We start from the raw sequence: 19,964 nt of genomic DNA on the forward strand, positions 1-19,964 counted from the left end.
GACGGGCATTCCGACGCGCTGGCGTAGCCAATCAACGCCTACCGAAGGCGGTGTCCCCGAAATTGCCCGATACACAGAATACGGCCTCTTACTCGCTTTGTCGCCTTCGGACCAGACAGACGCGTAACGCGCAGTGCGGGAACGGCGCAGAACCCCTGCTCGCGGCCATGGAGTTGCGCTTCCCGGGCTGTCGCCTGCGGCGGCGCCAAGCCGGAGCGCTGTTGCGCTTCCACGTGCCGGCGCGTCCCTGGCACGAGCTGTTCACCGGCATGGAAGAGCTGCGTGCCGAGAAGCTCATCCACGAGTACCTGGTCAGCGACGTAAGCCTCACCGAGGTCTTCCGGCACTTCACGAAGCACAAGCGGACGCCCGTGCCGACCCCTGTGCCGACGCCCAGCATTTCGCCGCCCCGCAGCCCGCGCCAGGTCTAGCGGGCGCCACGGTGGGACTGCCGCCGTGGTCGTCCGCCAGGAGGCCTACCGAGCGTCGCGCTTTCGTGGGCGCATATTTATTGTTGAATATGTTATTGCAAGTTTCTAAGCTGTCTTGATCTGCGAGCCACAAGAGTAAATGGTCTGCACAACGCTATGCGTTGTCCTCTTGGTAAGTGCGAGGAGATGCGCGGCGAAAGAGCGGCGTTCACACCCATAGGCGCCTTTTCGGCGCATTTCGTTTAATTTGACACTGTTGCTTGGTCTCCTGTTTTTTCTATACTGCCACACATGCATGAAAGCTACGCCTTTATACACTTGCGCGTTGACAATAACGGTTCCGACCACCGTAGGACTCCTCGATTGAAGCTCTTGAATGGCACCACTACACATCGGCGTTCGTGTGTTAGCATGGGTGGGGCTGTACAATAAATTTCCGAATGCTGAACATTTCTGGCGGCCATATTAGAGATATCGCGCTTGCGTGTTTAGGAGGAATGCCATTATTGGGCAATCCTATGGATTTGGTGCATTGGCTTCTTGAACGTAAGTTAGCCATCAGTTTCTTCATATTATAGCAAACAGGAGTTACGAACATGAAACGGGTAGGTCTTGTTCGTTCGTTCTTTTGATTCACTTTTGTTGAGGCATGGTACGTGGTAGAAAGTACTTGTTAACAGCACAACGACACCGACGGTGAAGACGATGGTGGCCAGAAGAAGATGACACAGCAGCAATGACGGCTACACGTCAATGACTACATTCAAGCAACATTACTGCAATTGAGAGTTTCAGCAACAATTGAACACAATTTCCAAGTGCACTATAGGCACACTCCACATGGAAAACTCTTGCGTAAGTCGTAGTGTCGACGCTATGCGAATGTATCTGAAACATAATTCAGATTTAAATGTTACAGTACTACTTGGTGTGATAGGATCATTGGTACAACTCCGACGCTATAACACATTACGATGGCACAATAGTAAGCTAAGCAAGGCAGCTGGGATCATTATGTGCAACGATAGCATGCTAAGGTGCTGTGTACAAACAGCTCGCCATCACTGCAAGCGTATGTGTAGCTCACTTCGGGAGTGCCAACTGTTAGTTGGCCCACCTGATTCGACACAAATTTAATTCGTCTTTTTCCTTCATATCCTGTATGTGTGCGCTACACAGGCAGTTTTAAACTACAAATTTCACCAAAGTTTGTTCTGAAAATAAATAGCAATGCGCTAAAATATAATTACATATTGGTTTAAATTGACGAAATTAAAGGTGCACACATATGGCTCTAGAGCATGCATCTTGTTGAGTAGGGCCTTTCAACGAATTCAACAGTTTTATGTGTACTGCAGCCTGCTCACTTAGCTTCTTTCAAAGAAATCGGCATGGTGCTTCTAGCACTTCAAGCTTGTACTACGAATCTTTTAAACATCCCTTTCTTTTTGGCAGATTCTGTGAAAAATGAGGCTATGTTGCGAGTTATGCTCGCAGCAGACTGCGGAACTAGTCTTGTTATTTATATTCAGCAAAATATATTCAGGTTTGTTCAGCAGAGTTCAAGTGGCAACGTCTCTGCATTTTGCATGCATTGGAAACGGGGAAAAACTGAGCGAGTTGAGCCTGAGCACAAGCTCGGGTTGGAACTTTGGAATACAGCGCCATGATGCGGCAACGTGGCAGTACGCATGTACCACCGGTTTGATTAGGCGGCGGCAGATGGCAGGCGCTGTCTACGAGCTCCCCCGCTGTACCTCCCGCGAAACTTGGTGTCCAGAAATGACCAACCGAAGAACGTAGCCGGAAAAAAAGAAAAAAGATCGAGCATATCCAACACACTTTTTTTTTTTGAATCTATGAAGCGAAGATTTAGCCAGATGGTTAATTAAATGATACGCAAATAAATGCGATGCGTAGAACGGTGTGTTTACCCTATGCACCGTGTAATCTCTTGCGATGTTTGTTTATGCACCGCGAAGGTTACAATTTTAATCTCGCGCAATTTTTGTTTATGCGCTACACCGTTCAAAAGCTATTCCGAAATACAAACATCAAATTGGGCGGAAAGACGCTGCGAGACGTCTACGCGGCGATGCCACGAGTGATCTTGATGTTTGTGGAGGGTAGGGTGTGGGATGAAAGGTGTGTGACCCGAAGAGGACCACGCCCAAGTACATTTTAGGATTATATGCCGCATGTCACAGGGGTTCATTTAGACTCAAATGGCCTGTAAGAATAAGTTGCCCTAATATAAAAAATAAAATAAAAATAAAACAAAGAAAAACAACGAAGAAGCGGTTGAATATTTTTGCTATTCCGTTAAGAGGCCAATGCGATACTTATGATCTGTGATACTTATGATATTGCATTATATGTGCAGCTTTTATGTAATGATTGTTTCATTATACAGAAAAGAGGTTCGCTCACTGAGAATATACTTTGTCATTCGGAATTCTGTTCCATATGAGTGGCAGAGATGCGTCGAGAGGAAACGGTAGTCCCAAGATAATGGCATCGCTCAGCACTTCAGCAACAGCAGTCTGCAGTGAAGTAGTAGGCAGCTGGGTGTGAATGAAGACGCACTGTAAACGAACGAGTCTCGTCCCGATGACGTACATATATCTAAGTGCGTCGCATCTGGAGCACATCAATATGTGCTGGTGACAACGGTGAAAGGCATACTAGTCCTCATATACGTATACTGACGCTGTACAGGATACCACAAACCAAGAGCTAGTTCGTCGAAACGCGAGCGACGGTCCATTGTGTACTTCGCGTAACTACCGTCCTCGCTTAGCTGCGGTGGCGGATATGCGACTATCGGCGTCGTGACGGCACTTCGATAGCGAGAGAGAGTATACGAAACGTAACCTCCTATCACGCGTAAACGGAGCAGAGAACTACGCCGATTTGCAGGTCAGAAGAAGCGAGAGTGTTCGTTAACTCTAACGCGAGGTTGAAGTCCACGCAGAAACGTCAACGAGGCACTTGGAAAAAAAAAAAAACTGTGCTTCGAAAGCATAACGACGTGGACGTATACTCCGTTCCATACATATCAGTCCACGCTGTGGAAACTACGCGTGAAGTGCGGCCAATAAAAGTTATCACTCCGCGCGTTCCGTCAGGCTTCGCTGCGCGCCAACAGCGTTCGCTCGCGCGAGCATGCACGTGAAGCTCCTCGCGACGGCTTGCAAATACAAATACCCGAAGAGACTAACAAAAAATAAAAATGATCTAAAACAACGCATTAGCCCGCACACGTAAGGTTGAGCCGCGTTCGCCGGCTCACGCTTGCACGTTTTCCCTCGCACATACAGCATACGGCGCGCGGCGACGATTTTATCGCCCTTGAGCTTCATACGGAACCTGACGGCAGCGGCGACGCTCACGCCGACGGCATAAATGAGCCTGCAGTGCTATCGCAATAAGAACAGTTGCGCACAATTGCGGTCAAAAAACGTCGAACTATATCCAAGTGCGAACGAAGCCACTGCAAGAAGTATATCTAGCCTCCACGGCGTTGACTGCTATACATGGAACGGAGTATAGATGCAACGAAGCTTCGGTCACTACGGAAACGCTACCAATCTGCGAATGCGTTGGGATATGCGTCTGTGACCGCGGCCCTCGTGTGTCCGGGGGGTCGATTTAGTCGGCGGTCCATGACTCCGTCGTTCAACTTTGTGATACGCTGTAGAATGTTTTCTGATCAATCGAAGCGAGCGAGCCGGAACTCGTTAAAGAGATGATATTATTTACGGGGAGAGTAATTACGGGATAGTAGAACGGACAAATGGGCTAGTTGGCGCGCATCGGTATTCATTACGAGTGCGAGATGGCGTTCATTATGAGTTCGGCAGCTCAAAACACGACAAGAGGAAGAGGAAGTAAACGGTTTTATTCCGCTAGCCATGCGCGCACGCGCATCATGAGGTTCAGCTGCGCGGCGTGTAGCTGGGCTCAGCTGTGAGTTAGCGTATGTCTTTTTTACTTATTCGTATTTGTCGTGTTTTGCGCCGCCGTACTCCTAATGAAAAACGGAGAGGTCGGCTCGGGCAGGTGCGGCACTATACTGCTACTCTGCTCTGTGGAGCGGGAAGGGAGAACGAACGAAGTGGTTGAGGATGGTGGTGATGAGCGAAGAATGAGATGAGTATACAAGGTGTCCCGCGTAAGTTTAGCCAAACTTTAGAAATATGCAAATTCCACGTAGCTGGACAGAGCAGAAGTAATGTTTGCCATCGCTTGGACATGCTCAGATTATTTGTTGCATTCCGCCTAATTACATAAATAGCCGTTATTCATTAATAAAATTCTCAAATATTTTAATTAGATGCAAAGTGTAAATGAGAAAATTGCAGAGCAGCATGAAAAACTCCCGATACAGCTTTTTGTTGCTCAATAAATGCTACATAAAAGTATATTTTCTGAGCGTGCAAGAAGCCCGCGAATACACACAACGTGCCTCGAGCGGCCAGCCGCGCGGCAATTCTGCATGCATTCGCGGGCTTCTTTCACGCTCGCAAAACCCCTTTTATGTAGCACCTATTGAGCAACGGAAAACTGTATCGGCAGTTTGTCATGTTGCTCTGCAATTTATATACACATCTATCGTCCCTTGAGCGCTGAAATTTGGTTATGATTATCTCGAATTAGGTGCGATATTGAAGACTGAAAAGAATGGGAGTGCAATAAGATGCTACCGCCTCCAAGTTTTCTATATAAACAACTGCCCCAAGGCTGTAATAAAAATATCTATAAAGTGCTAAAAACGTGCAAGAAAGATGGAAAAGCAATATCAAAAGTAAGAACAAATTATACATGATCTGACGAATGAACGGAGTAACGAATATTAAACACTATAACAATTGATTGGAAACATAGCTAATTAATTTTTGGTGAAGAAAAGCACCCCAGGCAGCTTCCCTTAAAAATGCAGCGTGAAGGCGGCGAAGTACCCAAACAGAAGGATGTCCCCACCGCAACACGAACGCCAACATCATTCTTCGTGCACCCATTTTAGCGTATCCTTAGCGTGCGGTACCTTCCGACCGGCTGTTATCGAAGAAATAAAGGAGCTCGCATGCATCAGGATTAGTGTGGTTCGCTTTCGGAAACAAAAGGGCTTAGGCCCCGTGCTACGGGTTTCTCTCTCCAGACACGTGTTACTTCTTTCTCTTACTTTCTATTGACCCATTTTTGTTTTGCTTTCTGCTTGGAACTTATCGCCCCGAAGATGCGATAGCGACGCGACTACAGCTACGGCGAAGGTAGCGCATGGAGCAGTAGTCGTTGACGGCTAAATTCGTAAATAAGTTACGAGGGCTCAGCGGCGAGCTCTCCCGTGTGTTCTTCAGCGAGGCAAAATGCGGCGATGCTTTCTGCTCGCCGTAGCGTTTGTTCCCTTTCTTCTTGGCGCTATTTGCCGTCGTTGCTGAAGCTTTGCCGACAGTGATGGAACCACGTCCGTAACTCAGCCGGAGCGCAAAGCTAGAGGAATGGCTTAAGATAAATCTATCTGCGTTCGTGTTGCGAGAATCCGCTGCAGCGTTCGGCATAAATTTTGCGTGCGATGCAAACAGCTCGCCTGGGACGTTCCTTTGCCTTCCCAGAATAGTAAATGGCCACTATCTTTTAGTTTTCTGCTTTCCATGTGTTTAGAAAGAAGATCGCTATCCGTCATTTTGCAGCAGCTTGGTCATCGGTGCTTGGAGAAAACATAAATAAATAAAAATAACTAGTCGTCGATGATCGTGACAATTGGATACTGGCACCAGTTATTATGCTGAGTCACTCCGCCTTCGCTCAAACCCATACATTTCACTCGCACGTGCGAGGTTGCGTACAAAGCGTACAGGCTACACGCATCCTATTGAGGAACATTGTGAGCTCACTAGTGTAACATAGATGTTGAAAATTGACTGAAGCTGCTTACGTTCATATCGTTGGGTCGTGAACGTTTTCGCTTTACTCAAATTCGGCTTTTTTTTCTGCAAGTGCTCATTTTTCCATTGGCTTAATTTTGTCACTCGCGCAATTGTTATCTGCACAATTAGTGACATATATATGTACTGCATTAAGTATGAGTTCGCCAACCTTTAGTACGACCACTGATAGCGATCGTTCAGTGCATTTTATTACATCAAAGTAAATCAGAATGATAACCTATCTTTACGTTAGTGGGTTCTTCAATAGTGTCTCAAAAATAAAAGATAGCTTGGAGCCGGATAGTACAATACCAACCGCTGTCTTGGCGATATACAAGCAAATTAAATGTTTAACTTGTCAGCGAACGTAGTTCTTTTTAAATCTGAAGTGCTGGAATAAAATACTTGATCGGATTGAATTTATGTAAATATTCGGAAAAACTTCTACATTGCGCCGCCTGCTATTGTCAAATTGGCATGAAAAATCGCATTAACATAGTAGCTAAAAGTTTAAGCAAAGAGAATACAGAATACTTGTGAAGCAAGCTTACAGGTTCATGTCACAAGTTCAGGTTACACGTGAAGTAACGAAGACGCAAACGTGAACCTTAGGTTTCGGCATTTACACACAGCCTTGCTCTAAAAATATATGAAGGAGAACGGGGATGGTATGGACTAAGCTGTAACTTTTATACTAATAATGTGTTTAATAAAGCACCGGGCTATCTGGGTTGCCTCCAAGCGCTGGTACGAAAAAAAAAAACGAGCAGAATGAATACAAAAAAGGCCATTCAAAACTGCCTTTGCCGAACGCTGGAGGAAAGCCTAACTTATAAACATCGATAAATTACGGCTTTCTTACTGCTTTATGCGTTCTTGCTCATCTCGAGACATTCCGCGAGAAACCAAGAGCCTTGGGGGAAAATAAGAAATGTGGCCGCTCAGCTGAAAACGTGATGAAAGAAAGCGCCCTTACTCCAACTTTGGAGTTAGCTGCATGGCTTGGAGTGGGGGACAAACAGTTATGAAAAAAAAATTAGAAAGGCATGGGTGTGAAAGAAATATCATGCAAGGAAGATAAGAACCGAAGAATCTTGAAAAGACAACGAAAGAAAAAAAAAAGAAAAAGAAAGGATCACATTGATGGGGCAGAGAATACAGTAAGTAAACGGCGGTGGTTGTCTCGGTCGTGCACAGGAAAGAGGCTCGTATAGATAAGCCACCCACACTGGCAGAGCGAATAGCCGAGAGCAGTGGCCAGAAATGGAGATAGGCCGCAAGGACGAGGGAGAGATAGAGAACAGCAACGTGCGCCCAATCGCTTAGAGGCGCCACCTTATCCAGGAAAGCCGCGCGCCCTGGCGGATATTATACGCCGGCGCATCGAAACGTCGTCCCTTACGAACCGGCGGCACGAGGGGATTCGCCCCACGTCCAGAATGAAACCCGTCTTAACCTCGCCTTCTCCGACCGCCGCGCCATCTTCTTCCGTGCCTCGTTCTTATCCTTCATTCCTCTGCAGCCTCCTCTCCGTTCACCCGCACTGTACTGATATTTTCCCGGAGACTCCTCCCGAGTGAAATATACTTTGCGTGATGTTCTTTTTGTCCGAGCACGCGTGGCTGTTGCGATGATGGGCGCCAGCAGCCCTTGCCAATGGCGTACTCTCTCGACTGTACAATACTGCTTTCAGGGCTTTCAATCTCCCCTTTGCGACGGCGTATACGCTTTCGTGCTGCGTTTCTTCTCCGTTATTTTTGACTTGTGCACGTTACTTTCGCCCCTTTCTCTTTCTTACCTATCCGTATAGCATTCCTGTTGTTACGCTGCTCTCTCGGCAGTAATGGGTTTTGGTGGGCCCGTATTGCGGATTCTAAGTCCTGGCCGATACTATAAGGCAAGCTCGCCTGAAATAGGGACGGCAGGGATGAGCACGATTGCTGCAGCTCATTTCTTTCAGGAACGTTTGCTGGAAGAGGATGAAGAAGCCCGGGAAAATTCATGGCGAGCGCGCTTTCCTTCGCGTCATAATAAACAAATAATAGTCGAAACACGTACGCGCGCGAGAAAGGGGAGCAGACACCACGACTCAATATAAAAGAAAAGGTTATTCTTTGGAAATGTGGTAAACAACGCGCGTTTTTATAACATTTGGAGTTCTTTCTTGCGACGCTGCTTGACACTTTGTGGAATATTTTTATCCTAAGATAGGAGCGACATACTGTCTTTAGCAGACTGTCGACTCAATGCCAAGATGCACCGCTCCCGGTCTTCAGCCTTACCGGCCACTCACTTGTTGACAGCAAGAAGCTGATGCGCGCGTGTATAGACCAGGTTGAAAACTGTGTTTGTGTGCTTTCTTCGGAGTGGAAGACAGGTCTTCGGCAAGGTCAACGTCACCGATCATGATAAGATGACCAGGCTTGGTTTGCATCCTCCCTGAACCTTTGGGTAAGTGGTGTAATGTACGTGCGTTGCAAACAAATGTTTTGAAGAGGGAATGCTGTGATTTATTCGATTTGCAACATGACAACGACGCTTTGTGGAATATTCATTTTAGGGAGACAGCAGCTATAAGCTCGGAACTGGGTGTGCTATGCACGTCCGCCCGCCCGTATTTTTCTGTTACGTTCCCGTCGTGCAGGCGTCGGAAGACAAAGCTTCGCTGGCTATCACCACAGGGGGCTGAACTTATAACCCCGTGGTAACGCACCAGGGGGTGAACCAAATGAAAACGGAACAGTGCCCACATGTAACATTTGCCTTACTGGCTAAATTCACATCTTATAGTGTGATGTCTCAAACAAAAAGGAAAAAAAAAGAAACAACAACATAAAAACAAAAGAGGGCACTATCATCACTTCCTCATAATGATACTCAACATTATACAGGTCAGAAGATATTATACAATTAGGTGACCAGGACTCTGGGTGTTGTGTTTTCATTTGACCCACTTATATATACAATCGGGCGTCCTTGGAGCTCGGCAGTATGAATGCGCTTATACGCCGATGACTCATGCTACATAAACGCGCTCGTTCTCGGTTTCACACGTTTGTGTTAATTTGAACGGGAGGACCTTCATGGTTGCCGCTTCTGCCGAAACGTGACGAAGTGTGTGTGCTCGAAGATCTACTGTTCTGCTGTTCTGCATCTATTTTTTCTTCTTCAGCGAAAGCCGTCGTAAACTCCTGACAGTTAGATATTCGCGAAGTTGACTGTTGTAACATGTTGTACTCGTTTTTCTGAAAGTAAAAAAAAAAAAAAAACGGAGACGCGGAATGTGACCACGACCAGTAATACTACTCACAAGCAGCCGAAGCATACGCTGTACATCTGCGGTTAAGAGCAGCGTACTTTTCGTGACGTTTACTTCGAGTAATTATCTGGCAGTGAAGACTACAAGAAGATACGTGGGTTGCAGGCGTGCTTCTCGAGAACCGTGCCTCTCGGAAAGCGAGCTGTAAAGTGCCCCGAATAGAATGTTTCGATCCGACTAGCACGTATTTCTCATCCAGGATCAATCGCAGTTGGCATGCGGGTATCGAAAGGAGACAAAAAATATGCGGTTCCCACACACTGTGGGAATCGATGTAAGAGAAGCTTTGTATGCTGTTTGCCTTGATTGATGATAATTAGCGGTGATGTTGGCGGCGAATCTGTAATTTCTTCAGCGTTTAGTCTAACACGAGAGTGGTGAGTTGATGTTAAACGTGACCTTGCGTGCACCACTGCTGTTTGCCTGCGTAGTCCACAGAACACACAGGGAGACGTGTTTGCTTGAGGCGTCGTTGTTCATAATCTCTATAGGAGTGTAGCATTATCATTGCCTCACATGGCACGTCGCATTGTGGCAGAAGTGTTGAGCTTTGATTGAATTATGGGGCTCTACGTAATTCAGTTAATTTTATAAAATTGTATGTATACATTGTATCGATGCATGCGCGGTCTGCACCACGTTTCGCTGCGTATCGAAGACGCTCCTGTTCCGCGCGACGCTTCTTTCGGCATATCTTATTTTGTTGTAGCGCAAGCTGAACAAGGACAACAGAAAGGCACATATGGCACACTGCGCTACGTGTGTCATATGTGCCTTTCTGTTGTCCTTGTTCAGCTTGCGCTACAACAAAATAAGATATGCCGCACTAACAAGCCGCTATAGCTATCTTCATCGGCTTCTTTCGGGCCTGGGTGTCCTCGGCGCTGAATGCACACTTTGAAGCCATTTTTCCGGCGCCTGTTTACGCGCTCCTTCTGCATACGTGGCCAGCACGCTGTTGAGACGCCAGCTCCAAGCGCTCTCTTTATGCTATGGACGATTGTAATGTCTACACTATCACAACCCAGCACCCGTCCTCCACAGCCCTGCACCAGAATTTTTGTCGCATAGAAAAGCAAGCACAGCACGTGCCGTACGCATAAACTACGCATTCCAACCCGCGGCGGCGCCGGTCGGAATGGATGGATGATTGGATGGATATTATGAGCGTCCCCTTTGGAACGGGGTGGTGGGTTGCGCCAAGCTCTTGCTACTATACTGCCTAATATCCTACCTAGGTTAAACAATGAAAAAAAAAAAAACATTCTCAACTACCACGCCCAAATTTTCAGATCCCCTATTGCGAACTGTGCTTTTGTACGTCTCCGTCTTTTGTCGCTTCCCTACTTTTCTTCCACCAATCCTCCAGTCGCCTCTTACTAATGTCTATTGCGGACATGTTTGCTTTACCACTGCTCCCTCTGAACCCAAGGGCTTCAAAGAGGCCAGTGATGCCTAAATCGACCGCTGGGTAGACGTCTCCACGTTCTAATAAAACATGCTCCGTAGTTTCCCTAGCTTTACCGCAGCAAGCACATGCTTCTTCGTTCTTCTTATATCTCGCTTTATAGGTGCGTGTTCTAAGGCATCCAGATCTCGATTCGAAAAGTAATGAGCTTCCCTTTGAGTTATCATAAATGGTTTCTTTCCTGATTTCGTTTTTTCCTCTTAAGTAGACCTCGTCTAGCTAGCCCTGTGGCTGTGCGCTCAGGAATTTTCTCTTCTGCTTTCTTCCAGTTTAAATTTGTCAGCACCAGCTCCTTTTCCACTTGGGTCTCTTTCATGCTCTTTTTCTCATCAAGTACGGGATGCGCGGAGGCGAGCGCCATCTGGTGGTGTTGCAAGAAACCCAGTGGCGCGCGCGGCAAGACCATCGCAGCAGTGCCCGGAAGGTCGGGAGAAGAAAGAAAGCTTCGCTTAAAAAACAAACAAACTGCGAGCGGTTTCGTCAAGGGATTGTACCTGCGCAAGTACAGCTTCTCAGTTATGTATCCGTAGGCGCCTACATTCGAACCATTTTTGGTAGGCATGCAGTCTACAGCCGAACGAAATTCGGGACCGTGAATACCGTTGGTTATTTAAGTGGCTTTGGGGATCACACGGATACAGACCCCGCGGACACCTCTAGCGACGATCATGCTGAGACTCCCGTGCACAGAACGTGCCACCATCGTTATGTGACACCTGAGAGACCCGCCACTTATTGCACCAAGCCACGGATGAACATAGAGGAAATATACAGGGACATCTTAATCACCCTCGCCAAATACGTCCTTTACCTATGTGCCCGATGGCGGTGACTTCTAAGCCGACCAGCCAGCTGAAGCTTCCGGAAGAAGACACCAAGTGCAGAAGGAAACCCGCTGCCATACGCTGCACGATCAGAATTGGTCGATCCGAAACAAGATTGCCCAACTGTCTGCAAGCATCAAAATCGTCAAATGACAACCCGCCTTTTGGTGTCGCTATAATAATGTGCGAGGCTTTACTTGGAGCCTATGCAGCGTTTCTCGATATTTCGCTATATTATTTCTTGTTTTTGCCTTTTATCGGCATCTGCAATTGTATTATTGCTTACAGGCTCCACGGAGTCTGCAACACGTATTCGACTACCAGGTCTTGCGGCGTCTGCAGGTATACTAGCTTAGAATCATTAAAATAATGTATGCTATAGCAGTGGGCGGTCAGCAAGGCAATATAGACCTGTGGCACCTGCAGAATCCCGGTCGCACCAAATGGGCGCCCGTTTTCAAATACGATGCAGTACGATACATACATACATACATACATACATACATACATACATACATACATACATACATACATACATACATACATACATACATACATACATACATACATACATACATACATACATACATACATACATACATACATACATACATACATACATACATACATACATACATACATACATACATCTGTAAGCTGTTGCGCCCTTGTTTCCAGCTCGAAAGATGTGCGGCGCTGATCTTAAGAGACATGAGAATCGCGCAGTCATAGTAGAAACAGCGCAATAACGGAGGTCACAGCATTATACTAGACTCTCCACCCAGGACCCAATTCGTGGTCAGCGATTCGTGAGTTGGACTGTAGTCGTCGTCGTACTATCGTGTTGTTCGTCGTATCGTAATCGTTGTTGTCGTATACGAAACATGCGGACGGGATATAAATTGCAGAGAGATACAAATATCCGGACGGGTAGGCTGCAGCCATAACAGTGTAAGCTTTGTGGATTGAATAGGGATGGTGCCCTTCTTCGGCCTATTTATTTCTTCGAGAACTGCGATACCACCCATTATCTGGTGCAAAACTCAGCTGACGACGCCTATTGAGACATTTTGTCTTTCTAAAGGTCAAAATAAAAGTAAAAGGAACACGTGGGGAAAATGAGAAGCGGGGTTTTATTGAGAGTGGCGTCTTCATTCTTTCCGTGCATTAAAACCTCGGTAGAGACCCTTGATTCAGAAGAGTATGGGGCGACAGTGAGCTGAGTCGCGCGTCTCTAGGCGAAAAATTCTACAAAGGCGCATCCGCAAAGTATGCCGCACTCTAAAGAAAAGAGAAGGGTCCTCCTCATCAAGGGCAGCGCTATTGTTCACCGTGAACGAGCAGTGGTGGGACGAAATGGGCCTCCATCGATTTATCGGGCGCAGAACACCAACTTCCCTTTCGCTTCGTTCCTATATTCCAAGTGCACCGATTCCGCGTCAACGCCATCGACCCGCAGACTGCGAGAAGAACCTTGAAATGACGGCCAGTCTGCGAATGACGCTGTAGGAAATTGGGGCCCGCTTGAAACGTACGCTATAAGGCCATCCCAAATCTTCGCGACGATTTTTCCGGCTGTAGAAGTCCTTAATGCAAACTGGAAATGGGGAGTTGGACTGAAATGTGTGCATGCATGCACATTGTTGTACATTCGCAGGAACATTCTTGTAGATTATGCGCATCGAGAGTTTCACGCTTGTGTACAAGTGAATATCTACCGACACGCGTAGATTCACAAATGCACAACTGGAGATTCGACTTGCCGATTCACGTATTTGTACGGTACTGCATGTATGCAGTCTTGCAAATGCGCATTCGCGCTAAGACAAAATAATAATAAATAACTGAAACCGGAAGAGAGGATGTTAAGAAAGTCAAAGAAACGTAAAACCGGTTTCATTCCACAGTGGATATGAGCAGGGCCCGTTCTTTTTTTTGTAAGGATTTATTTGAGTCCCTTTGTTGCCCATCACCCGTTCCGCTATATGAAACATCACGAAAAACTTATGTGGCCATGACAAAGACTCATCTAAGTAAAAAAGAAAGATTAATAATAATAATAACTGCGGAGTTTTAAGCAGCCGTAGACCAGGAGTACATGAGCCAGCTTTACTTTTACAAAAAATGTACCACACTAAGGTACGCGCGATATTCAGGAAACAGAGGTACGCAGGCACGACTACAGGCAACGAAGAAAGAAAAAGCAAAGGTAACAGAAGGCAGTCAACGTTGCGCGGGCAGCTATATAGTCCATTTCATTCCTTTCTAGTTGTGTGTATGTTTTTGCGGTCACTTGCTATGTCAAATATGACGCAGTTAAGTTTTAAACAGAGTCTGTTTAAAAAGGCGTAATAATAATATTTGGGGTTTTACGTGCCAAAACCACTTTCTGATTATGAGGCACGCCGTAGTGGAGGACTCCGGAAATTTTGACCACCTGGGGTTCTTTAACGTGCACCTAAATCTAAGCACACGGGTGTTTTCGCATTTCGCCCCCATCGAAATGCGGCCGCCGTGGCCGGGATTCGATCCCGCGACTTCGTGCTCAGCAGCCCAACACCATAGCCACTGAGCAACCACGGCGGGTTTAAAAAGGCGTGAAAGTCAGGCTAGTTATGCGTAATATTTATGTTTGACTTGATTTCGGGTAGAAGAGCGGAGCTAATATGCCAGACTGTTGCAAGCCCTTCGGACAAACAAGCCAAAAGAAAAAGACGTAACTTACATAATGTAGGGTAAGTATTTTGAAAGGGCTTTCGGCAGGTTTCAACAGGCCACAGCATACACCTTGTTGCCACAACAAAGCCGGCAACTGTATCTTCCCGGCACTTAACGCCGGGACTACAATTAACGTGACATCCGCTGTACTAAATGGCACACACACCTACACAAAGAACCATTGGGGCATCGCATGTTGCATAGACTCCCAGTTTCTGACCATTAGGCGACCGGGGCCCCACCTTCCCGGTCGGTAATGACACACGCGTGAGACGTTACACGCCTTTGCCATTCAGAATGCCGCCCTCGACATGGTAACTTGCTTGTCATCAATGTTCCCCATCTGGTCGGCGCCTCAACCAGCCGGGAAAAGTCAGCTCATTGAACACGCGTGGCCGCAGTTGCGGCAATACCGACATCAGGTACGCCTGATGTGTTCGTAGCTGCAGCCATTTGGTGGAAGAGCAGCAATTTCCGCATGACGGTCGCGAACTGAGAAACTATATCACATACAAAGACATCTCGTGTCGGTGACTGCTATAGCGAACATATTGGCTATCAAAGGTTGTACACCGCAACCTGCGACTTCAAAATGTCGCGAACGGTTGCAGATGCAATAGAATCGTTCATGCGATGCTTTAGAACCAGAGTCGGTTTATTCATATCAATATTCAAGCTGAGTCTACAAAACACGTTTATATAAGGAGGCGCCGTAGCCAGGAACTCAACGGAGATCTCTTAGAATCTACCTGATCAGGATACAATGAAGAATTCCACACCAGGTTGGTGTGCATAATGATCAGGATTGAATACAGGTCAGTTTAGAGGCAGAAAGTTTGGCGAGTAAAGTAGGTGCATGGAAATAGGCTTGCGGCACGTGGTGCATTTAATGTCCTATAGACACGCGTGTCGCCACAGCAAGGTCGATGGTATATAGAAGACCACCGGGAGTGGTTGTCGAAGCCAATACTGAACCCACAAACATGGACTTCAGCGGTTTTCGAATCTAGGAGTGAAGTGTTGAAGTATGGGTTTTCTGGAATAAATTCAGACGCACTGCTGAAGCCGTGGGGCAGCGCACTTGACTGTCTCTGAAGGTTGTGTTACCGGTTTCGCACGAACGAATACTGGAGAAGAACTTGAGTCAAGATCCTGCAACAAGATACCGCTGTAAGAAACCTATGCGGCAAACACAGTTGAAGGCGTTTTTTCTCGAAATGAATTGGTTATGGTTTCAATACTGGATAAACGCAGACTTCGAAATTTAAGGGCTCTTGTTCACGGATATTTTGACGCAATGACATAGTTGAGCCACCCGAAAAACGTGACATTAAGGACAGCTATACTTCTTGAAACGATAAGGTGAATTTCACTGAATACAGTGTAGACCTGCTTTCGACTCGTCATTGAAAGCGACGGAGTTCGAGACAGGATGCTTCCTTTATCGTATTTCTTGCTCCTAACGTGTTTATTCTCGGCGCTGAGCTTGTGCTGTGGAGAGAAAGCGTGTTCGTTCACTTCAGCAACTGACTGAGACGGTGACCTGCTAAGAGGGAAAGTGAGAAAATCCATAATTGGTATCACTGGATGCTATGAGGAAGTAAACTGTGTGTGCAGTTATACGGTGACACGCGAAACGCAGCACGACCCGGTTTGCGCTGGCGGTGCTGACAGGCAACAAAGCATCGGCGTGGATCGATTCTTGGCGCGGTCTGCTGAACATTTCCGCCAGTGAGATTACGCGGTTAGTAGCCGTCGCAGGAGTCGGTAATGGGCTGGTCTCCTTAAGCCAACCTCGTTATCAGTTCCACTGTTGTTGACTTTACCCTCCGGCCTTACTCCTACCCTTATACCTCTACACCGCGTTTGCTTCGGTATCCATGCTTTAGCGATTTCGTATTTGTTCGTATTTCATCGCTGTTTTTCTTTAGCTATATCTTTCGGCAACGAACAGCGGGTGGTTCCACTACACCAAATTTGTTTACTGCGTAAGGCTCTACCGTCTTTTCCAGCACGAACATCAGCTTTCGCGACTCAGTGACAGTGATTTGCCGAAAGAGTGAAATCACGAATTAAGTCAGGAACGGATCTAGAAATTAATTCCTGTTCAATTAGAACGAGAGCTGTACAGTGGGCAATAATGTCAGTGTACGACTGAAGTTATTTAGTGACTTAAACGGCAAATACGCGTCGTATATTTAATATACGCAACTGCTTACATCGCCCATTTATTAAATTTCTGAGGTTCGGATCGTTTCGATTGTTCTGATGTCTGTTTTTCTATCTGTTTTCTTTTTTAGGCTGATACCGTTTTATATTATTGCTACGAGGTTCAATCATTGTTGATACTGGTGTATCCATACCTCTCTTTCGAAATGGGCATGACAAATACCGCAGCGACAGGCCCGCACTTCGCATGATATAGCAAAATCCATAAATTGTGACCGGTAATAATGTACAGTCGAACCCGGCTATAACGAATAGGCCTGTGAACTAAAAATAGTTTGATATATCAGGTAATTCGAAGTACCTACACTCGCCTGTGATGAAAGATTAAGTGGACTTTCCTTTTTAATGTTTGCGTTATATATGGATTTGCTATAGCTTCAGCGGAGAAAATAAGCTAGGAAGGCTTTCTTTCACTGGAAAACATACTACGCGTAGTTTAGAGTACTTTGGTCATGCGCCACAAAGTGTTCCTCATATTTACTGAGAACGGCGTGATTCGATACGCCCGGCTGTGTAGACCCATTCCAGTCCACTTCTTTCATTGTTCGCACATCGCCATAATAGCACATGCACCTCAAAGCGGCGGGCAAAGCAACTCGAGCTTGTTCTCATCTGACAGCAGGCAAAATTGCCGTGCGACCGGCCGCTCGAGGCACTTCGCCTGCTATTGCGGGATTCTTTCACGCTCGGAAAAAAACTTTTATGTAGCACGTATTGAGCAACAGAAAGCTGTATCTGGAGTTTTTCATGTTGCGCTCTACAATTTTCTCATTGACACTTTTCACCTAATTTTAATATATGAGAAGTTGAATAATTAATTAAGACTAATTATGTAATTAGGATAATTCAAAAATAATTTGAGTGTCTCCAAGCGACGGCAAACAACATTAGCTTGGTTCTGTCCAGATACGTGGCATTTGCACATTACTAAACTCCGGCTAACGTTAGCTGGGGCACCTGGTATACGGTCAACACGCCACTGAATGGCACAAACGATGCCACTAACACGAACAGCGCTTCTTGAGCTATGCGCGTGTATATGTACGAAACTACCAGAAATCTTAAGCGAAAGCTTTACTGGTCTCGAGCTTGCGATTTCGCCGTGGCGGTGCTTCGAGGAGGTACATGATGTCACAACGCGTGCCTCGTCGCGGATATTTCTTTCTCTCTCTCGCTCCCTAGTCACTACTGCGCATGCTCCACTAGTAGCACCGAGCCACAGATGTTCCGCCGCTGCGCGGCGCGGCGCCTTTCCGCAACCGCCGTTTGGTATGACGTCACACCACGTTCCTCGTCGTTGCGCTCGCCTCCGCTCGCTTCGCCAGCTGCGTCGCATGCCTGATAACATGGAGGATTGAAAAGAAGAGCTCGCGTGCGCCGCAACCACAGTTGAGGCGGCAGTATAGACGGCACAATTCTGATAAGCAGGAGGAGGCCTGGAATGTGCATTGGAACGAGATGAAGAGGAAACGAATCGCCCAGGAAACAGACTAATAGCGCGCCGAATGACTGGCTAAACGCCGCAACATAGCTAGACAACCAGACTAACCTGGCCTTACAGTCAAGATTAACCAAGGCTAACCATGCTACGCCTTAGCTTTCGCTACATATATCCTGGCACAGCCGAGCTGAGCCACTGCCAATTTTTGTGGGCGCTTTAGGAGAAGTGTAACAGCTACTTTTCCTATACTAGTCATGTCCGGGCTTTTTGTTTTGTTACGTACGCCGAAGCGTGCGGCTCGTTGGTGGCGGTGGTGGAGTGGAGGCAAGCGACGTGCTTTTCTTTTAATTCGTTTTGAAATGGAAAGTACTGCCCTGGGACGGTTTCTGGGCCAAAGTGCTCCCTAGAGTGCTGTTAACTTAAACTGTACGTGACTTTCGCGGCTCTGTGAGGGTGTAAGAAGGAGGGATAAGGGAAGCATGCCAGAAAGTAACATTATCGCTCTCTGCGGCTTAGGACACGCCCCAAAGTAGAATGCCGTTAACGACCATGCTTTACCTGCGTAATTAAAGAGGGCAGGGCTGGATAGAAGTTGCTGAGAGAGCACATACAGAGCTTGAGAGGGAACGGAGAACTTTAGGCGAATGGTGATCTCTGTATATTGATGGGCGTTGTTTAATGCTACTCATAAGTATATATTTCTCTTCATTTTCAAAAAATAATCATTTAATTTAATTGAAGTAGCCAGCATTTAATTTACTTGACCTAATTGATAAGGGGTCATTGCAAAACTTGAGCAGCTTGTCTAGGCATGAGCGATAACTGCCTTCGAAGCAACCTAGGTCTTGTGTCGAAAACAAAGGAAGGTTTCGCAGCAAGATGGAGGCTTGAACTAATTAACAAAGATAATATAAGCTAGAATAATATAGAATAAACCGCTCCGGCTTATTCTCGTCCTCATCTCCCACTGAGGATAGGGCAGAGGGAGCTACGCATGCATAGAAGCCGTTAAGGAAGGATGATGAACCCCCATATTACACGGTAAACTGACGGTGTCCGCGAGGACGTGTGCGTTATTCTTAAGCGTGTATCAACATTGCGGAGTTGCCTGTGGACAAGGGCCGCAGATATTGGGAGCGGTTGCTTTGCTTTTGTTCCACAGTAATACTCAAGGCCATATGGCTTTAGCGTCACAGGTTAACGGTTTCCACTATTTTGACCCCTGGAAAATATGTGACAATATTGTTAGCGAGGATTAAACATTCAGAAACACGAATCACACGATGAAGGATTCATGGTGAAAACTAAAGGCTCTTGATGACACATATGTTTACGCGCCGAAAACTAATGCTTCTGAGCCTTCGCACCAAGGTTCTATATACCGCGTAGTGGAAGAAACTTAGCCAAAGAAGCATTGCTCGTACGTGTGTCTGCATACCTGCGCAGATTTCCTAGACCGATAGTTTCAAGGAGTCAACTGCTATCATTATGACGTCACTCTTTCTTCACTTTGCTCCAAAGGTGGCAAACAGGGATATCAGTGGTATCAGTGGTGAAATTCTATGCTCTTCAAGCTGTTGCAGAAATCGAGGGAACGACCTCAT

At 46.5% G+C, this 19,964-nt stretch overlaps 1 protein-coding gene across 1 annotated transcript in view; it reads left to right on the top strand.

Annotated features, from left to right (window-relative positions):
• LOC135918990 (phospholipid-transporting ATPase ABCA3-like) overlaps nt 1-588 on the top strand; it is a 42,135-nt gene extending 41,547 nt beyond the window's left edge. Inside the window, exon 26 of the mRNA XM_065452721.1 lies at nt 151-588. Coding sequence (XP_065308793.1) covers nt 151-431 — 281 coding nt within the window. The 3' untranslated portion in view covers nt 432-588. The remainder of the gene's footprint in view (nt 1-150) is intronic.
• Nucleotides 589-19,964: the final 19,376 nt, after the last annotated feature.

This window comes from Dermacentor albipictus, chromosome 3, assembly GCF_038994185.2.
Source record: "Dermacentor albipictus isolate Rhodes 1998 colony chromosome 3, USDA_Dalb.pri_finalv2, whole genome shotgun sequence".
NCBI classification, from domain to species: domain Eukaryota; kingdom Metazoa; phylum Arthropoda; class Arachnida; order Ixodida; family Ixodidae; genus Dermacentor; species Dermacentor albipictus.